This window comes from Phoenix dactylifera, chromosome 3 (genome assembly GCF_051530095.1).
Source record: "Phoenix dactylifera cultivar Ajwa chromosome 3, Ajwa_hap1_PhDact_Kaust_v1.1, whole genome shotgun sequence".
NCBI lineage: Eukaryota > Viridiplantae > Streptophyta > Magnoliopsida > Arecales > Arecaceae > Phoenix > Phoenix dactylifera.
The window spans coordinates 41,946,254-41,964,080 of NC_143192.1; the positions used below are offsets into that span (position 1 = coordinate 41,946,254).

Below are 17,827 nucleotides of genomic sequence, written 5' to 3' on the forward strand. Positions count from 1 at the left end.
GTTCTTGGAACATTCAATTTTCAAATTGGCTTCACAAGCGTACTTCCACTTGCAGTCTTGTATCTGGATAGAATCAGCTTTTTCCCATCATTTAAAAAAAAACACGTATTAAAGTATTTTGATCAATAGTCTGCCAGACAATGCCACTACCTACCCTTACATAACGGCCCTGCTCCCCGACAGCCAAACCTAAATCTATTTCTAGTCTAGTTACCATGATGTACAGCCCAATAGGAATTGTATGGCTATCATCACCAACACAAGCACAGGGAGGAGTCGGGAAATCATAATGTTTCTTTCATTTTCACCATAAGAAACTCAAGGCACTTTTACATGTCAACATCGAAGCATAGGCAATCATTGCATGTATTGCAGATGCGTCAGAAGCACTGGGTCTGCTCATGATTAAGTTGCGCTGAACTAATAGTCACAAGAAGTCTAATGTGCAATTGCATATTAACTTAGGATGTATGTTGTCATGGATGTGGTTGCAGTAATCTTGTAGTCATACTCATACTGGTCCACAGTGGAATACGGCTGGAAATATGACAAAAAACATAGAAATTGGAGGCAGATTTCAAGTTAAAATCTACGATTCCAAAGCATACATGCCAAGTATATAGATGACACTGATCCTGAAGTGAATGACTCCAACCCATATTAACCACATCATATTGATCAACTTGATCCCTTTGTTGAGAACATAGATGCCAGGAGAAGGGGCTACGGACAAGCAACAAATGATATGATGCATGTAAAATGCCATGAGAATCTCATCTTCTTCTCTTCTTGTAGAACCAACAAAACAAGAAAGAATGTCAAGAACCTCAAGGCTCTGTTTGGTTCAAGAATCAACACCAATGTCTTGAATAAGTGGTTTTTTTCAGCAAATACCAAATGATTGCTGTTACTCAACTCTGATAGTTTTCTTTTGGTCAGCAGGGTTATAATTTGCTTCAATTTGAACAAAATCATATGGAGGCATGGAGGCAGGGGAAAAATGGAGTCATGGAGGCAAATGGGTCCGTTCACCTAAGAGACTGACTTTGATCATTGCCTGCAGAATCCTGATCATGGTGCTAGAGGCAGTTGCCCAGCTCCCTGTACATGGATATAAAATGCAGGCAAGAACAAGGGTCACGAAAGCACCACAACTCCTCTATATCCTCTTGCTCTAGTAGGTATCTTGAGGACATAAATTCTAGCACAAAGAGAGTTGGGTTGATGGGGATGAATGGTGCAAGCGATCGACACAATGGCATCAGGGATTGTCCTCATCTTTTTCTTTGTAGAAGTGTTATCTTGTGCTTAGTGTATGACGAATCCTCCTTGGTGTCTCGGACCAAGGCCATCCGAACCAAGTTGCAAGACCTGGCATGGTCCATTGACCGGCCGGCCTATAGCTCATATGCGGCTTTAGCTCAGCCTACTTTCAGAGTAAGGCCCAAAAGCCCGTTCCCAATTTCATTAGGGCCGAGCCCCCATTTAATTCAAAAAAGGAGGCTGACTCCGCCTCCTCCTCGAACTCCAGCGGTAGGGAAACTCACTGGCTATTAAACCCTCCCCATCACCCCTTGTTAAGCCGCACCTCAAATTTCTTCTCTCCTTATTGTTCTAGGTTTCTGTCGTCGTGCCCTATTATTAGGCTCGTCGTCACCGAGGTCGATCCTCGCCAGAGACGAGATAATACACTTACCTTTCTCTTCTCCCCAACTCTCTCTCCCCTCCTATCTTAGCAGTGCACCACCGGCTGGATTTTTGCCGAAAAGAGAGACCGAAAAACCTTCCCTATTTTGGCATCTGCCAACCAGATTCCTTGTTCTTGGAACCAATTTCCGTTGTTTTCATCTCCGACCCCTTGACATTCTGCAACCAACATTAGAGGTCGGCCAACTGTCGGCCAGCAAGTTGAGGCTCAATTCCACGTCGAGCCTTGTTTTAAACACTCGAACCCCCATTTTTCTTGCTTTTTTCGGGCCTTCCATTAGCCACTCACCATCATCACCTGTCATCACCGCTGCTTGTCATCAATCCTCTAGCTAGCACTCGATAGCACGACCACCAAACACCACCACCAGCACCCCAATTTTTGTGCACCCACCTCTCTCTTGTTTCTCTATTTTTTCTCTCTCCTCTCTTTCTCCTCTCTTAAGTGATAGGTGGACCCTAGAGGGTCCCTTTCCTGTGATCTTGGTTGACCCCAATAAAACAGTCTAGAACTCCTGATGCAGCATATTGTCCCACCCTGACCCTTATCACGCACCGTTGGACTCTATCATCATTAATGCTTATTGTGTTATTATTACCTTGGTCTAACTCTTGTTCTGTCATTTGATCAGTTGGATTACCTAATTGGGCTAACCCAAACCATGGGACACCACCACCCGATCAGTCCTATTTTTCACAATTGCTCGTACCTTGTCTAATTATTGGACTCAATTCTATGTAGGGGTGCTATCGTCTGGACAAAATGGTATCCAGCAAGGGGGGTGCTATTTGCATTTGTCTGTGTTCTCGCAAGATAAATAATGATCCACCCTTTCTAGGTTTTTCAATTAATTAATATAATTTTTTGATGCTAAATAAATAATAAGTCGATTTATATGCAATTTATGAATTTTATGGATCCGTGTTTTGAATGAAAAATAATATTTATGATTCTGAAGCAATGTTTTTGGATGAAATATTATGTATGTCGCTTATAGCTAATTATGCATGTCATTTATTGATCTTATATGGAATATACATATTTCGATCAAAATGTGACTTATAGTATTCTATCAAAAGAGCTTTGATACATTTTGGATTTGAACATGTAGCCGGACTATGTTACCCCGCTAGTGGGAGTTATACCTTGGCACTTAGATACCCTACTAGTGGGGGTTATATATGGGCATTTCAATACCCTGTCAGCGGCGGTTATACATGGGCACTTCAATACCCTGCCAGTGGAGATTATAGGTTGGTCCTTTGATACCCTGCCAGTAGAGTTATATGTCGGCACTTCGATACTCTGTCATTTGAGTTTATGCATAGGCATTATGACTATTTCTGAATTCATTAATCTAGCCTGGCCATAAGGTGTGAGTATATTCATAGAAAGGCTGTTGAGTTGAATTATGATAATTTTGAATTATCATACATGATATTTTAAATTGTACTGAGTATTTGAGCAATTATGATATTCTTATTTTGCCTTGTTTAAATTTGTATTAACTTTGCCTATATACTTATTGTTAAAAGAAAGTTTATTGAATTATCTAGTTGAGGTGTTCATTACTTACCAAACCGTTCAGCTCATTATTTGGATTTTTTTCTTATTACAGATTCAAAGAATTAGACAGTGACAGGGTATTGCTATGGGTGTGTGATTAGAAGTGAGAGCTGATCGTAACAATTAGCTTAGAATTAGTACTAGTTTCCTAGTTTATTATTGGAAATATGTTGTAGGGTCTTTATTTTGATTAGTGTTTGAAGAATAATTGATGTCAGACTCTTGTAAACAAGAAATTCAGGATACTTCTTATAGCTTGGATTTATTAATTATTAGACTTTGGAATTTAGATTTTAATTACTCTAATTTTATTCCATTGTGTTATTATGATGATATGATGAAAACATTGCATGCTTGTGGCGAAAGTGCTCAATGAGTATATGGCGGTTGCCATATCTCTGGCTCAAGATTTTGGCTCAGGTGTGTTACATAAGTATTGGATGAATTATCGGTTGGTGACTGATATAGTATGATACTGACTCAATAGCGTACTAACACTTAATGTGCTGCACACCCCCAAATATGCAACTTATTTCACAAAAAAATTTTGAACATTATTTTATTTATTATTATATTTTTAATCTAAAAAATTATATGATGAACAAAAAAATCACGATTTCTTTGGCATTGTGTAGATAATCCTTAGATCTACAGCATATCACGAAATTAGGCCAAAATACAATATTATGGCATGATTTTTCCACATTTTACCTATTTTTTGCCTATTTTAGGCTTCAAAAAGAAAAAAGACTTGAGAGAGGAAGGGAAGAGGGAGTTTTGCTCACTAGGAGTTGAATTTCGGATGAAAACTACGAAGATTGGGGCTTCTCCGACATTTTTTGGTTAAAAAGAAAAAAAATAAGATTGAGAGAGCTGAGAAAGCACAGCAAGCCTTCTCTACATTTTCCCTCAATCATTAAAGGTGGGAGCCACAAACCAGCCCGAACCATCATGGATCGAACAAAACCAAGCAATTCTATTTGATTTGGGTCGAATTAGGCTGGTTTGGGACCTACCCCGACCTGATAGGCAGTCTCGGTTCCGACCCGAAGCAGTTTGGGATGGGATGGTTATCCTTGTCTCTAACAATTAGAGTAGCCCGCAAGGCCCAGTATACATACCACATACGGTTATGGGCGATCAGAAAATCTTTTGGCAAATTTGGACACAAGGTTATGGATAGCATGTAGGTGATGCATATGCACAGCCATACCTAAACTAAGGCCCCACCAACCAATACTAGCCTATTGATGCCTCTAATGCACCTAGTTTACATTCACCATTATCTCATCCAGTACAATGCATGGAGTGCATGAGACAACATAGTGGGTGGTGCCACCAGTACATGGCACTCCAATAATACAGATTGTACCTAAACAGCACCCATAATATCTTATGGGCGAGCCCATTAGGCACTCAGTGTGAGGTTGAGGTGAAGACCATGAATCATGTATTGTGATAAACATTTATTTATAAAAAATTGACAATTATATATTATGTCTTGATGTTGTATAGTCAAACATAATGATTTCATATACAGCATGTCAGTACTTTAACATGATTTATATAATTTTAGTGGTACTATGAATTTTGTGATTAAATAAAACTATTTTTAACAAGGGATGCCGTTAATTTAATGTTAATGCATGTTAGGATGCCATTTGGCTCGAAAGGCACAGCAAAATATCAGCACACACATATTCTCATTCTTGACTATACAATAGCATGTTGGGCTTTAAAATAATGTTTTAATGAATGAAATAACTCTTATGTAGGAAGACGTTCGAAGTATGATTCATACAAAAAGGAAAAAAACACCACTGGCCGTGCATTAAAAAGCATTCCATTGCAACACGCCAGTTCGTGCCAGATGCCGGCAAGGCAAGGCACACAGCACTTGCCATGCCAGCCCTTGGATAGCATGAGCATAGCATGCGGCACATGATTTCTAGTTCTATTTTACTGCAAAAATACAACAGGTAAAATTTGATAGATGATGGCAGCATCATACTTGAAATGCATAGGATCTTTTACAAATTAGAAGCTTGGAAAAAAAGGAATTAACTTATAGATTTAAGATTGATATTTGAATACCTCCGAAACAAATGCACCAGCATGTGAGTTGTCCTTAAAGGCAGTCTTTGGAATGCGGATGATCAAATGACGCGAAAATTTTTCTATCACAACTCAAAAAAGTAATTACAACAATCATATGTTTTAATAGTTAAATTTAAGCAAAATATATGATTTTAAAAGATGAAATAAAATCTAAAAAATCTTTCTTTAATTCAGTCCATTTATGTAATAAATAGGCAAAATTTACACAAAATGTAGTTGTACAACTAATATGAATTATCCAGCAGAACAACAGAAAATGCCATAAATAAGAACCTAAGTAGTAATTAAAAGATCGTGATAACAATGTCACTTTAATTGGCTTTAAACACAGATCGAAATGCATGAACACACTAGAGCAAAGGCTTAAGTCCTAGTTCGAGGATCCATATCATTCTAGGGCCTGTCAAGGCACTACCAAGATGCCCCTGCCTTGGCACGTGGGACGACTTGATACCTCGGTGGTTCACTGCAATGACCCTTCTTTTTTCCTTCATTTGTATGTTCCTTTTAATGATTTTTTAGATGCTTTGGAGTTCTTTGTCGAAATTTAGGCCCTAAACTAGGTTTTTTAAGCTAGTTGAGATAATGGTAACAGAACTGGTACTAACACTTATGGCTTGGATGAAAACTTAAAATAACAATAAATTTAAATGGCATATAACTTATCGATCATATCATGCATATGAATGAGATGCATATTTATAAATCATACAAAAATCAATTTATTGTTATTAATATATTTCAAGTTTGTTAGGATTTTTCTTGAAAATTTTAAATCAGTGTGAATGAGGAGCATGTCCATCGCATGCACTTCATTATGCCTTAATTCATATTTAAAAGATGTACCAGCGTAGGGCCTCTTATGGACCTTAACTCAAGGACTAAGATTTAATCTTAAATGCTCAAAAATATCATCTAATCCTTAATAAATAACCCTAAAAAGCCTATAGCTTCTAAGCAACTATTAAAAATAATAAACAAACAAAAATAATAGAAAATAAAAAGTTGGCATCCCCGTGACTTACTGGAACACCAGATCATCCAAAGTATGAAGACAATGGTATCAGCTGTCCCAATCACCATCATGGTTTATCCCAACCAAGACAACTTTGAATGAGCCATTTTTTCATGTCTTGGGGTCTCAGACCCATCCAATGACTCAATACCTAGCCAGCCAATCTAGGATAGCTAGAATGGACCAAGACAGATGTGGGTCTTTCATCTTTGAACTAAATGTTCAACGTACTTTTTTGAATTCATAAATAACATCTAGATGTAAAAGTTAACATCTACCTACAAGAAAGGACAATACGATATCAAGCATAAATAATAAAAAAGGCTTATAGCATTAGAAATATGTACAAAGTTTATCGCACTCCATACAAAACATCTAAGAATTCAATAATGCCCGCATAATACATATAATGTACTATCATTGTTTGTTCTTTTACAATGCAATGATTGACTTAAGGTCCGAGCATTGTCAAATATGTGTACAATGTTTGACTATAATATTATTAGATGTTCAAAAGAGTGGCCATGATACGGAGGCAACTAGTGACAATATAGCAATAGAACAGGCACAAAGACGGATTATTTAAAGAAGAAGAAGAAGAGAATTTTACATAGCTAAACTAGAAATAAGAATTAAATCAGAAGTAATTAAAGGAAAAAAAGGAATAATAAGAAAAATATGTTTTCACATTTATTTGAAAACCTACTATATGGTAACATGATCTGTTAACAAATAAAATATCTATTTTCCCTGTAATTTTTTATTGATTGATTGCCCAAAAAGCATGTTCAATGATTTTCATTAATGCAACAAGCAAATCTACATAATAATGAACAATCAAAGCAATGTCGAAATAAAAAAGTTAATAGATCAATGCAAGGGATAACCAAATGCCTAAGGCAAGGTGTTGGGGAGCCAATGGAAAAGACAAAGGGTGCATATGGGAGGTGGGGTTCATAACCTACACATCTGAGACAATCTAATACCTCTGACCACCTCTCCTAGTTCCTGAACCACCCCAAAAGACAGTCCAAACCTGACTCACCAAGGCCACCTGGGCCTAGGCAGGCTGCTTGGGAGACCACTAAATATCTAGGTCATGTATATGGGACACCTAGGTCTAGGTGGGCCACTTAAGAGAAGCCAAGCCTCACATGAGGGACACTAAAGCAAATGGGTGCTAAGCGGGAGCTAAGGAACGACCTAAGCCTAGGTGGCAATATAGTAAAGAGCATAATTCTAAGCTATTTCACATCCGCTCGGACCACATCACGTCATACATGTATATCTGCTCCTGTGTCATTTCACATACAATTTAACAGTGTTTTTTTTGTGACATGTATTAAAAAAATTAGTAAATTACTTACACTAGAGTACTCATAAGTAGCATGAAACAATTCTTTTGAAGATAATAAAAAGATTAAGATTTCTGGCTGAACATAAGCTCACTCTATATTTGAGTGACAATATGTAAAATGTGGTACAACATAAAAGAAGAGAATTGCCAAAAATTTCATAGATCAAAAAAGATAAGGTTGAAATATAGGATTCTATCATATAAAAAAAATCTCATAGTGACACCAAGGAGGTGTTGAACTTCGGCTAAAAACTCGAAGGAGGAAGGATATATCGGTGTAACCAATTGTGGCAAGGAAGAAACTCCACTACAGCACATACAACGCAATGAAGACGGTAGTTGGAAGAGGAGCAAGAACGGATCACTCTCTTTCAAGGCCAAAAATACTACCTCGACAGGCCACTCCAAAAACTTCGGCTCTCACACGCTCACTCGCAAACTCTTAAGAATTCACCAAACGGGAGGAGAGAGAGAATAAAGAGAAAATAAGAGAAGAATAATTCTCACAATAGAATCTCCACTAATCAATATCTATCGTATCTCTAGTATGATTAGAGAAGGAGCCCGTTGGGGATACTTATAAGTACTATAAAGAGGACTCTTTTCTTCAACCTTCTAATATGGAATTCCAAGTCCTATTCTAAGTCGAAGAACCCTAACTACTAACTTTTCTAATAACATCAAAACTTCTCAAAAGAAAGTTCACAAAGAATCAAAACTCCCTAAAATCAACTAATATCAACTTTCCTAACTAAGATAGGAAAATAATTAATCATCAAAAGCAGTTGACCCATGTGTACAGGACCCACGACTCATGCAGCTGGGACCCGCAACCTGTGCGATCGAGATCCATGACCCATGCAGCCGGGACTCCCGACCCATGCAGTCGGGTTTTCCGACCCATGCGGTCGAGAATCCTGATTAGTTCAGCATCACGTGCATCCTAAGCACTCCGGTGTCATACTCCCCCTATTGGAGAAAACTTGCCATCAAGTCTAGATCTTCTTGATCTTCCTAGTCTTCATAGTAAGGTGATAGATTGGCTATGTTGAATGCTGCAAACACTCCATAGTCTCCAGAAAGTTCGATTTTGTAGGTATTATCGTTAATGCACTTTAGAACCTTAAAAGAACCATCAATTATTTTGTTGCATAGCATTCTGGTGGCAAATTGCACTACTGCAGGTTGAGGTTGGGCAACGAGCACAAGAAGTTGATATAATCCTCAAAGTTTGATGAGAAAACAAGGCTTGGGTCCAGTACAACTAGAGGATCGATAAAACCAATGCCAAGTTCGAATAGAGTGGAGGGATACAGGAAGTACAAGTTAGGGCCTTGGGACATGATAGCCTGTCAATGGTCACCGTGCTTTTTAGCACGGATGGACATGGCAGAGGCAATCATAGAAATCATGGGTAGCTAAGGAACATAGTCACCCGGGTACCATGCAATCGAGAGCCTTCTTCCTGAATTGTGTTTTCCATAAAGAACATATGCAATGGCAGCACCACCTTGTTCGCCACCAGGTAAGATCACCAAAATTACAAGGCCTTTGGAAGTATCTGCAGCATCATTGATGAGCTTTGTTTGGAAGCCATGAAGGATGCGATTTGACCGGTCTAGATTCTCAGATTCTAGATCCAACCTAGCAATGATTATTGCCACATTGGTAGTCTTCGCAACATCAAAAGCCCAGACGATGCTATCTTGGGATGTGTAAGCCACATTACCAAAACCTTGCTTGTAGTGAACTTCAACCTCCTTGATAATGGCATTAAACAAGACGGGCTCTAGGCTAACTAGTCCAATCTTCTGCCTTATCCAGTTTTAGCCTAGTCTTCAGGTTGATGCCATCTATCATAGAATCTAAAAGATGGACTTCGTGCTTCTTTCTCCCAAGAAGTGACATGAGCATGTTGTAGTACGATGCAGTGACCAAGTTTGGATATTCGTGCTGCTTCTCTCCCATGCCATGCGAAGAGCATTTAATGTGCAAGATGTTATAGCATGAATGGTCTTCTTCATCAACTACCACAATCATATTAAGGCTTCAGTGTACCACTAATGCTTCATCTTGATCGGAATACACTAATTCTTCCTCGCTTGGGCCTTCCTCGTCCCACTTGACTAGCTGATTTTCTTCCTCATCTTCTACACATGATCCTTATTCCATCAAAGAGATGAGCTTTATATGTGGGCAGTAAATTGCAATATGCACAAACACTTGGCACTTGAAATACTTGCGAGGGTTAGAAGCGATAGTGTTGGAACAATCGTGGTTGCTAAGGATGTTGCCGTCCTTCTTTTGAGGTGATTGGGAGGTGTTGGCTTTGAAGGATACCATGGTCGGCGGAACCATCCCGAACCGGGCGGTTCTAGCCGTTCCGAGCCGTACCAGCAGCTTACCAGTATGTTTCTGGCAACGAAAACGAAAACCGTTGTCGGAGGTGGAAAAGGAGAGAGGAAAAAAGAGAGCGAGCGGGGGAGAGAGGAAGAGGAAGAGGAAGAGAGAGAGAGAGAGAAGCCGGCGGAGGCCGTCACCCGGGCGGGATGCGAGGTTGCGGCCGATTTTCCTATTTCGAACGAAATAGGAGTCTGGCCGCTAAAAAAAGCGCGATTTTTAAGTGAAGTCGGCAAATCGCTTGCCAACTCTACTTAAAATTGCGATATTACTTAAAAAACGCAATTTTTTTAGGCCTCGCCTCCTGCCCAAGCATCGGCCTCCTCTCTCCCTCTCTTCTCCTTTTCTCTCTCTTTTTCTCCCTGCCACGATCTGTGTTGTTCTCTCCTTTGTCGGTACAGGCCCGGCACGGTGCAAGCCTGTAACGACTCGTGCTACCGGAAAATCGGTATGGTGCCCGATACCAATTCCGCCGACCCTGGAGGATACCAATGTCTTCAACACGAACTCCCCCAGTTGGACCTACATCTGTATACTTTGAAAAGTATGAATTATTTATTCTTAGTTGTTGCTTTTCGACTTTTGTTGCCAATTGTAGCACACCATTCAGCGTCCAATAGGGCTAAAGTTGCATAACTTGCTCAATTTCAGGCCTAAATCCACCAAGATATTATACTATAGTTTGCTCTTTGAGCTTCTTAATGTCGTACATCATAAGGAGTTGCTCGAATTTCATTGTGTACTTTTCTACGGTTGTGTCGCATTGCCGAAGATTGTGGAGCTTAACAAATTTATTCTTACGATAATCTTCAAGTAGGAACTTAAATTTGAGTTCGTGACGCATCTTTTCCCACGTTCGGATCTTGCTGCATCCTTCATGCTCACATCATCGCTTTAGATTTTTCCACCAAATTGATGCATACTTTTTGAGCTTGATGGCAACTAGCTTGATGCATCGATCATCAGAAATTTCATTGAGTTCGAAGACTTGTTCAACGGTGTGGAGCCAATCAACGAACTCATCAGAATGCAGGTGTCCTTCAAAGTCGGGGATGTCTATTTTCATACCAAAGTTATAATGGTTGCGATGTGGTCTTCATTCATGCTGGTACCGGATATCTTCTACACTCGACGAAGACGCTTTTCTGTTGTAGGACGGATTGAAATTTTCATTGGAACACTCGCTTTCATCATCAAAAGGCGCATTGTCTGAGTAGTGATTGGAACTTTGGCAATGTCGATGTTCGCATTTCTCTTACCATTGACAAAGCCATTGATTTTCTTGTTAAAGTTATTCAAGCTAGCGGTGCATTTCATCTAATTTGATATCTCGCGGATCTTCTCCACGTTCAACATGCTCTTCGACATTGCGGCGATGGGGCGGCATCTTGAAACAATGCTCTAATACCAACATCGGAGAGGTGTCAAACTTGGCTTAAAAACTCGAAAGAGGATGGGTATGTCGGCACAACCAATTATGGCGAGGTAGAAACTTCACTACACACATACGACATAAGGAAGATAGTAGTTGGAAGAAGGGCGGATCACTCTCTTCCAAGGCCAAAAATACCATCTTGGTAGGCCACTCCAAGGATACAGCTCTCACACGCTCACTCGTAAACCCTACAAATCCACCAAAAGGAAGGAGAGAGAGAATATAGAGAAAACAATGAAAGAATAATTCCCACAATAGAATCTTCACTAGCCAGTATCTCAAGTATCTTTAGTATGATTACAGGAAGAGCCCCGATGGGGGTATTTATAAGTAGAACAAAGGACTATTTTCTTTAACCTTCCAATATGGAATTCCAAATCCTATTTTAACTCAAAAAACCTAACTAGTAACTTTTCTGATAACATCAAAAGTTCTCAAAAGAAAGTTCACAAAAAATCAAAACTCTCTAGATTAATTAACATCAACTTTCCTGACTGAAATAGAAAATAATTAATCATCAAAAACTAGGACCCATGCATACTTGACCAAGGATCCGTGCGGCCGGGACTCACGATCAACGCAGCATCATGTGCGTCCTAGGCGCTCCGGCATCACATAGGAGGAAGCAATCACCATTGTACTATGAACCACAATGATTGTCCCACAATCTCAGTGGTTACTCGGGGGAAACATGCATGAATAATAAAAATGGCAATAACATATACCTAAGATTTTACATCTTTTTTTTTCCTTTTATAGTTAACTTTTCACAGTTAGAAGGAGAAAGCAACTATCAAACAGAACATTTAAGAAAAGTCAGAAAAAGGAAAAGCAACATAAAAACAGTTGAAGCAATGAGAAAAAAATCTGAAGGATCTCCAAATTGTGAACAATAGGAAGAATAGATTGCAAAACAAGATATTCGAAGCCAACACCAAAAATGGCCCATAGATTGTAAACTATTGGAACAGATATAGAAATAAGAACCACAACAAAAAGTCTCCCTCAAGTTTTATCTAGTTTGATTAAAGACCATAATGAATTAGTGATATTATCTATTCCATCTATAGAAGCAAATTAGCGAAATGCTGGAACCAGTGTTCTAGTCTGATCAAGAGCTATGCATCAGTCAATACATTTTATACTGTAACAACAACACTAGTTCCTGATTGGTGTGTATACTATAAATAGTCAAGATATAGGCAGAACTAATGACAAAAAATTCTAAGTTAGAGCTCAAACATCAAAATAATAATGAACTAGGCAAAAGAAGTCGTATGAATTGCATCTGGAGGATAGGAAGAATTATGCAGAAATTAAGAGGAGCTTTAAATAATGTAAACTTTCATTAAGTCAAAATAGATTGTACCTGAAAAAATATTCTAAACAAAAAATAAATATGTAGGCCTACAATTGGAAAGTCAGGCATCAACAACGAGATTCCCAATAATAATCAAAGTTCAACTAATACAAAAGAAGTTGTTGACATGAAAAACTTGATCAATAGTGGAAAAAGGAGATGCATAAACCATAAAGCTTGATCAAGAAAAAATAAAAGGATAAATTGAACTAAATAGAATAAATGGTCATTAATTAACAAAGCTATTAGAACAAACATACCTTTGGTAGATGAATCAAGCTCTACCACCCATTCTTCATTTCCTTGTATAAAGTATTTCTCAAATAAGACTTTATAAGTGATAAATATCAAGGTGTCTACCATTTCATCTACATTTCTATCATTGTTGATCTTCTTGTCAAATTCCAGATCAAAATACAAGTGGCAAGGAACACCCTGAAGAAGTTACTAGTCAAAACATGCAAGTGAAAAGTACTATCAATGACCCACAAAAGAAGAATTTACATGACTGCTACAAAATACATAGATGGAATTACCCTTTAACGAGCATGAGCAAAATTTGACAAGTATTTAGTAGATTCTAAAAATCAATATTAACTATTTTAGGAAAAATTTATGAGCAGCCAAATGAAAATTTTGCCATAAAAGTCAGTTTACGATAAATCAAAATGAAGCTTGAACATTTATTGTTAAGCTTGCTTGAGATGGAATACCCCTCTCATTTAACTCCAGCCCACAAAATATATTTAGAAGATAGCAAGCCCCACTTATTTTGAGCAATCATTAAATAAGGATTATATTGTCATGGTCACCTACCTAGGACCAAATACTTGAATGTACATTGCAAAACTGAAGGCCATTACAGTTCAGATAAATCAGGAACAGTGCCTCATATTTCGTTTTTGCCTTGAAGAAAAATTACACGAAAGTATATACCTCTTGAATAACTTCATAATGGTGACGTAATTTGGAATCCATGTTTTTGTACCTGGAAGAATAAACTGTCAGCACAGAACTCAGGAAACCAAAAGAAATGTGGACATGCAAAGAGCACTACTGCATCCCAAAATTTGGATGTGCTGTTTTTCTCTGCTTCTGATACTACATATTTAGCATTTAAATGATGGATCTACTTTTGTGTCATTTTCCCTTTATTTTATTTGACAAAAGTTCTAAAAGACCATGAAAGAAACAACTAATTACAAACCAAAAGGAACCCGCAAATAAAGGAGAAGAAACTACGTTGAGAAAACAAGATTGAAATTTAACCTTCTCCAGAACTCATCATATGTAGACACAAGAAATCGTCTTTGCCCACTTAAGTGATCTTGATAACTAAACACATTAGCATGTGCATGTGTATTACAGAATCTCATTGCCTCATCTTGTCTAGGAAAAGTAGCCCAGACCTCCTTCCTAATAAAAACAAAACCAAGTTAACAGCAATAACAAAGAAACATTTTCTGCTAACCAAGTGTTTTGAATCAATACACTTCTACAGATACATACCTGGGGATCAGACTATTCTGCTCTCTGAGATCAACATGAATTTCACGTAATAACCGCAATAATTGTGATGGCCTTTTTACTGGAGCACCATGTGGGGAACCATAAAAGACAATTGGAGAGATCTGCTTGCTTTTATTAGATTTAATTGCAACAGATGTTGATACAACAGGCTGAAAGAACAGCGATATCATTACTTATCAATGATTATTCTCAATTATGTACAGTCAAAAATATTGATGCAAGGAATGAGGCAAAGTTTTCCCAATAAACATCTAGTAGACGAGCCATTTCTAAATAAAAACCACACAGTACATTCATCAATTATCATGGAAACTATTATAAACAATTAAAGATTATTTTCATGTCAACTTATGTGCTATTTGATATTTGTTTTTCCCTTTTACAAGTGGCATACTTCCTGAACAGGAAAGATCAACATCTAAATTAAAAAAAAACACTTCTAAATTCTAAGTTTTAATGTGCATTCATTTTGATACTGAGTTTTGTTTTACTGCAACTTCAGTTATAAAACAATTGATTGAAAAGTTGCTTTCCAACATTATGACTCATCATTAACCAAAATTTGAATAAATTCACATGTTATGCAAAACCTATTTGACGAGCTCAGAATTACTTAAACAAAAAGTATGGCTTGAATGTGGAATTTTTTGGTGACAAATCTGTCAGCATGAACATTGCTAAAGATAAGTGATAGTATGGATTAGTTCTCCATCTTTATGTTCCAATAAGTTTGTTTAGATCACAGCCATGAAGAACCTTAGTCCACCAAAATTATATCATGAATTCCATTCCATATATCGGTTCTGAATAAACTACTATTCAAATATTTTACCAAATGAAGCAATAACCACTTCCAGTACTCTCTGTGATTTCCCCAGCTTAGAATTTGAGATATTGGAACTAACTTAACATCCCATCATGTATAAGTTGTTGACTGAAGTTGATCATGATTCCACAGGTACTGATAGTTAAAGTATTGATCATCGAAGTAAAAAAGAAAAAAAAAGAATGAGAAGAGAGTATAAAAATGCTATTTGTTAACAGTTCATATAATGTAGTAATTGAAGCAATATAGGTTTTGTTGGAGTAATAGAGTCGGACCTGAATCTGATTATTCAGGTTCTGAGTGATTAGTTCAAAAGCAAAGCTTTGAAGGGCTGTTCAAGTAGTAGACTGCAGATTTTTTACCAATTAGATATGGTGGTATTTTGGGACCTAGTTTGGAGAGCATAAACCGATGTTTGACAAGGTATAAAAGGAATTTCTGTCCTTAAGAATTTAATTTAAAGTGTGAAGAACCACAAATAACTTAGCAATATCAAATTTGCAATTGCAACCAAGATCTTGAGAAACACATCAAAAGGATTGATTCCAGACAAATAAATGACTAAATTCAGATATACATGTCCTTTATTGATCTATAGAATAGTTATGGTTAAGAAAATGTAGAATCAACACTTCTAATGTATAACTTGAACTTGGAAAGTAGACAAACAAAGCAAAGATCAACTTTCATGAACTCAGTGGGGGAATTTGAGCAAGGCCTGTCTATTCAAATCTGATCTAACTACATTGTACCCAACCTAATTAAACCCAACCAACACGATCCAACTATTTCAATCTTGACTCAAACCAAGACAACACAACAAAATCTAGTTAAACTGAACTTAACCCTACCAATCTAGACCAAGCAGAGCCAGCCCAATCCGACTTAGAGTAGATGTAAGTCAACCTCCTAACTTTGAAACAACCTCCAAGTTGCCACTTCTAAAGATCAATTCGAGCAACTTCCTTCAAAACAACACTATATTATGGAATTGTGGTTTATCAAACTATCCAATACTATGGACTTTAATTGGATTTTCAAAAAGAAGAAAAGAAAAGAAAAACCTAACTGTATCGTCATATGATCACCAATAGAAAAGAAAGGCACAGGAAGGTTAAAGGGGAAAAAACAGAAAAGAAAAAAGAAAGAATCAGAAAAGTGGATGAGTGACAACTTACTTATTAAAACAATTCGCCATCTGTTGAAACTACTCTGGATCCTAATTTTTCAGCTTCTTGGCTTATTAGATGCCAAGAGTTGGACTGCCCAATCAGCATCAGCCATACCATTTACTTTAAAAGAAGAACAGGACTTGGCAAAATATTACAATAACCAGCTTCCAATTGGTTAAAATATGAATCCTAATTCTCAAATTACCTATCTATAAATACTACCAAGACCAAATAAAACACCAAGAAAGAAGACCATATAAAATACCAAGAAACATGATCAAGAAAGTAATATTCACAAGGGTCAACAACATTTTGCGATTTCTTTTTCTGATAACCCTTTTTGTGTCATCTAAAGACCAAATCAAGCACAAAAAAGCAATCAGCTCCAAAGAAAGCTCAGCAAAGAAAAAACCCACAGCAAATAAAACCAATCTTTAACGTACTCAAACTTTGAAATAGTGAAAAGAAAATCCTACCTCCTCTTTATTAGGTGAAACCTGCTCATCTTGCCTAGATGAGGTCGGTGTCACCAATTCGGCCACTGGAGAGGCTCCCCTTTTCGCCAAGCTCGCTGTCTTGGATCTCTCCAGCCAGGATTTCCTTTCTTTCAGTGCGGATTCTGTGTCATTTTACCCCAAAAGGCACAAAAGAATCGGAAATCAGAGAATTAGGGTTATAATCCGAAAAAAAGATGGATTGATGAGTGAGAGACATATCCCAGGGCATCAACAGGCATAGGGTTTGGGGTTTGGCGAGGTTGGGAGAGAGATAAAAGAGAGAGGAGAGAGAGAGAGAGGCAGGACAATCTTGGACGCCAGGAGGCGGTGAAGAACGGAGAAGGAGGCCATTGCGACCCTTTTATTGACTAAATTGAGAGAGAGATTAGGGTTTGAAGAGGAGGAGAGGAGGGGAACATACCAGGAGTGGAGATTCCGCACTTGAAGCAAGCGAAGAGTCGATCGACGTCGTTCGTGGGATCGTAAGCCATGGCGGTGGCAAGATCTGTTTTCCCAAAGCGAATATACAAGGGCTATATTCGTATTATTAACGCGGTCTCTGCTTGCTGGCAATGAGCGGGAAAAGAGACCTTTGGTGCGTTGTCCGCAAGACCAGCGAAAGGCAGGGTTAAGGGGGCACCTACGCTCGTCAGGGGGGCATTTGGGGATCCCAACGGGGGCGTTTGGTATGGGGTGATCATCCCCGAATCAAGAATGATGTAAGTAGAGATGATAAGATCACCGCATTTGGTTGCACCACGGTGATCCTACATGGCGATGATCCTAAATCACCTCCACTTTTTCTATCACTGCCCAACTCGGTGATCGGATACCCGTCCTTAA

At 38.1% G+C, this 17,827-nt stretch overlaps 1 protein-coding gene across 1 annotated transcript in view; it reads right to left on the bottom strand.

Moving 5' to 3' along the window:
- LOC103718500 (DNA primase) overlaps window positions 1-17,547 on the bottom strand; it is a 49,757-nt gene extending 32,210 nt beyond the window's left edge. The window contains exons 1-7 of the mRNA XM_088718458.2: window positions 17,406-17,547; window positions 16,964-17,106; window positions 14,469-14,638; window positions 14,229-14,375; window positions 13,896-13,947; window positions 13,220-13,394; window positions 5,369-5,451 (exon numbers count right to left, since the gene is read on the bottom strand). Coding sequence (XP_088574584.1) covers window positions 5,369-5,451; window positions 13,220-13,394; window positions 13,896-13,947; window positions 14,229-14,375; window positions 14,469-14,638; window positions 16,964-17,106; window positions 17,406-17,475 — 840 coding nt within the window. The 5' untranslated portion in view covers window positions 17,476-17,547. The remainder of the gene's footprint in view (window positions 1-5,368; window positions 5,452-13,219; window positions 13,395-13,895; window positions 13,948-14,228; window positions 14,376-14,468; window positions 14,639-16,963; window positions 17,107-17,405) is intronic.
- Between the last annotated feature and the right edge of the window lie 280 nt (window positions 17,548-17,827).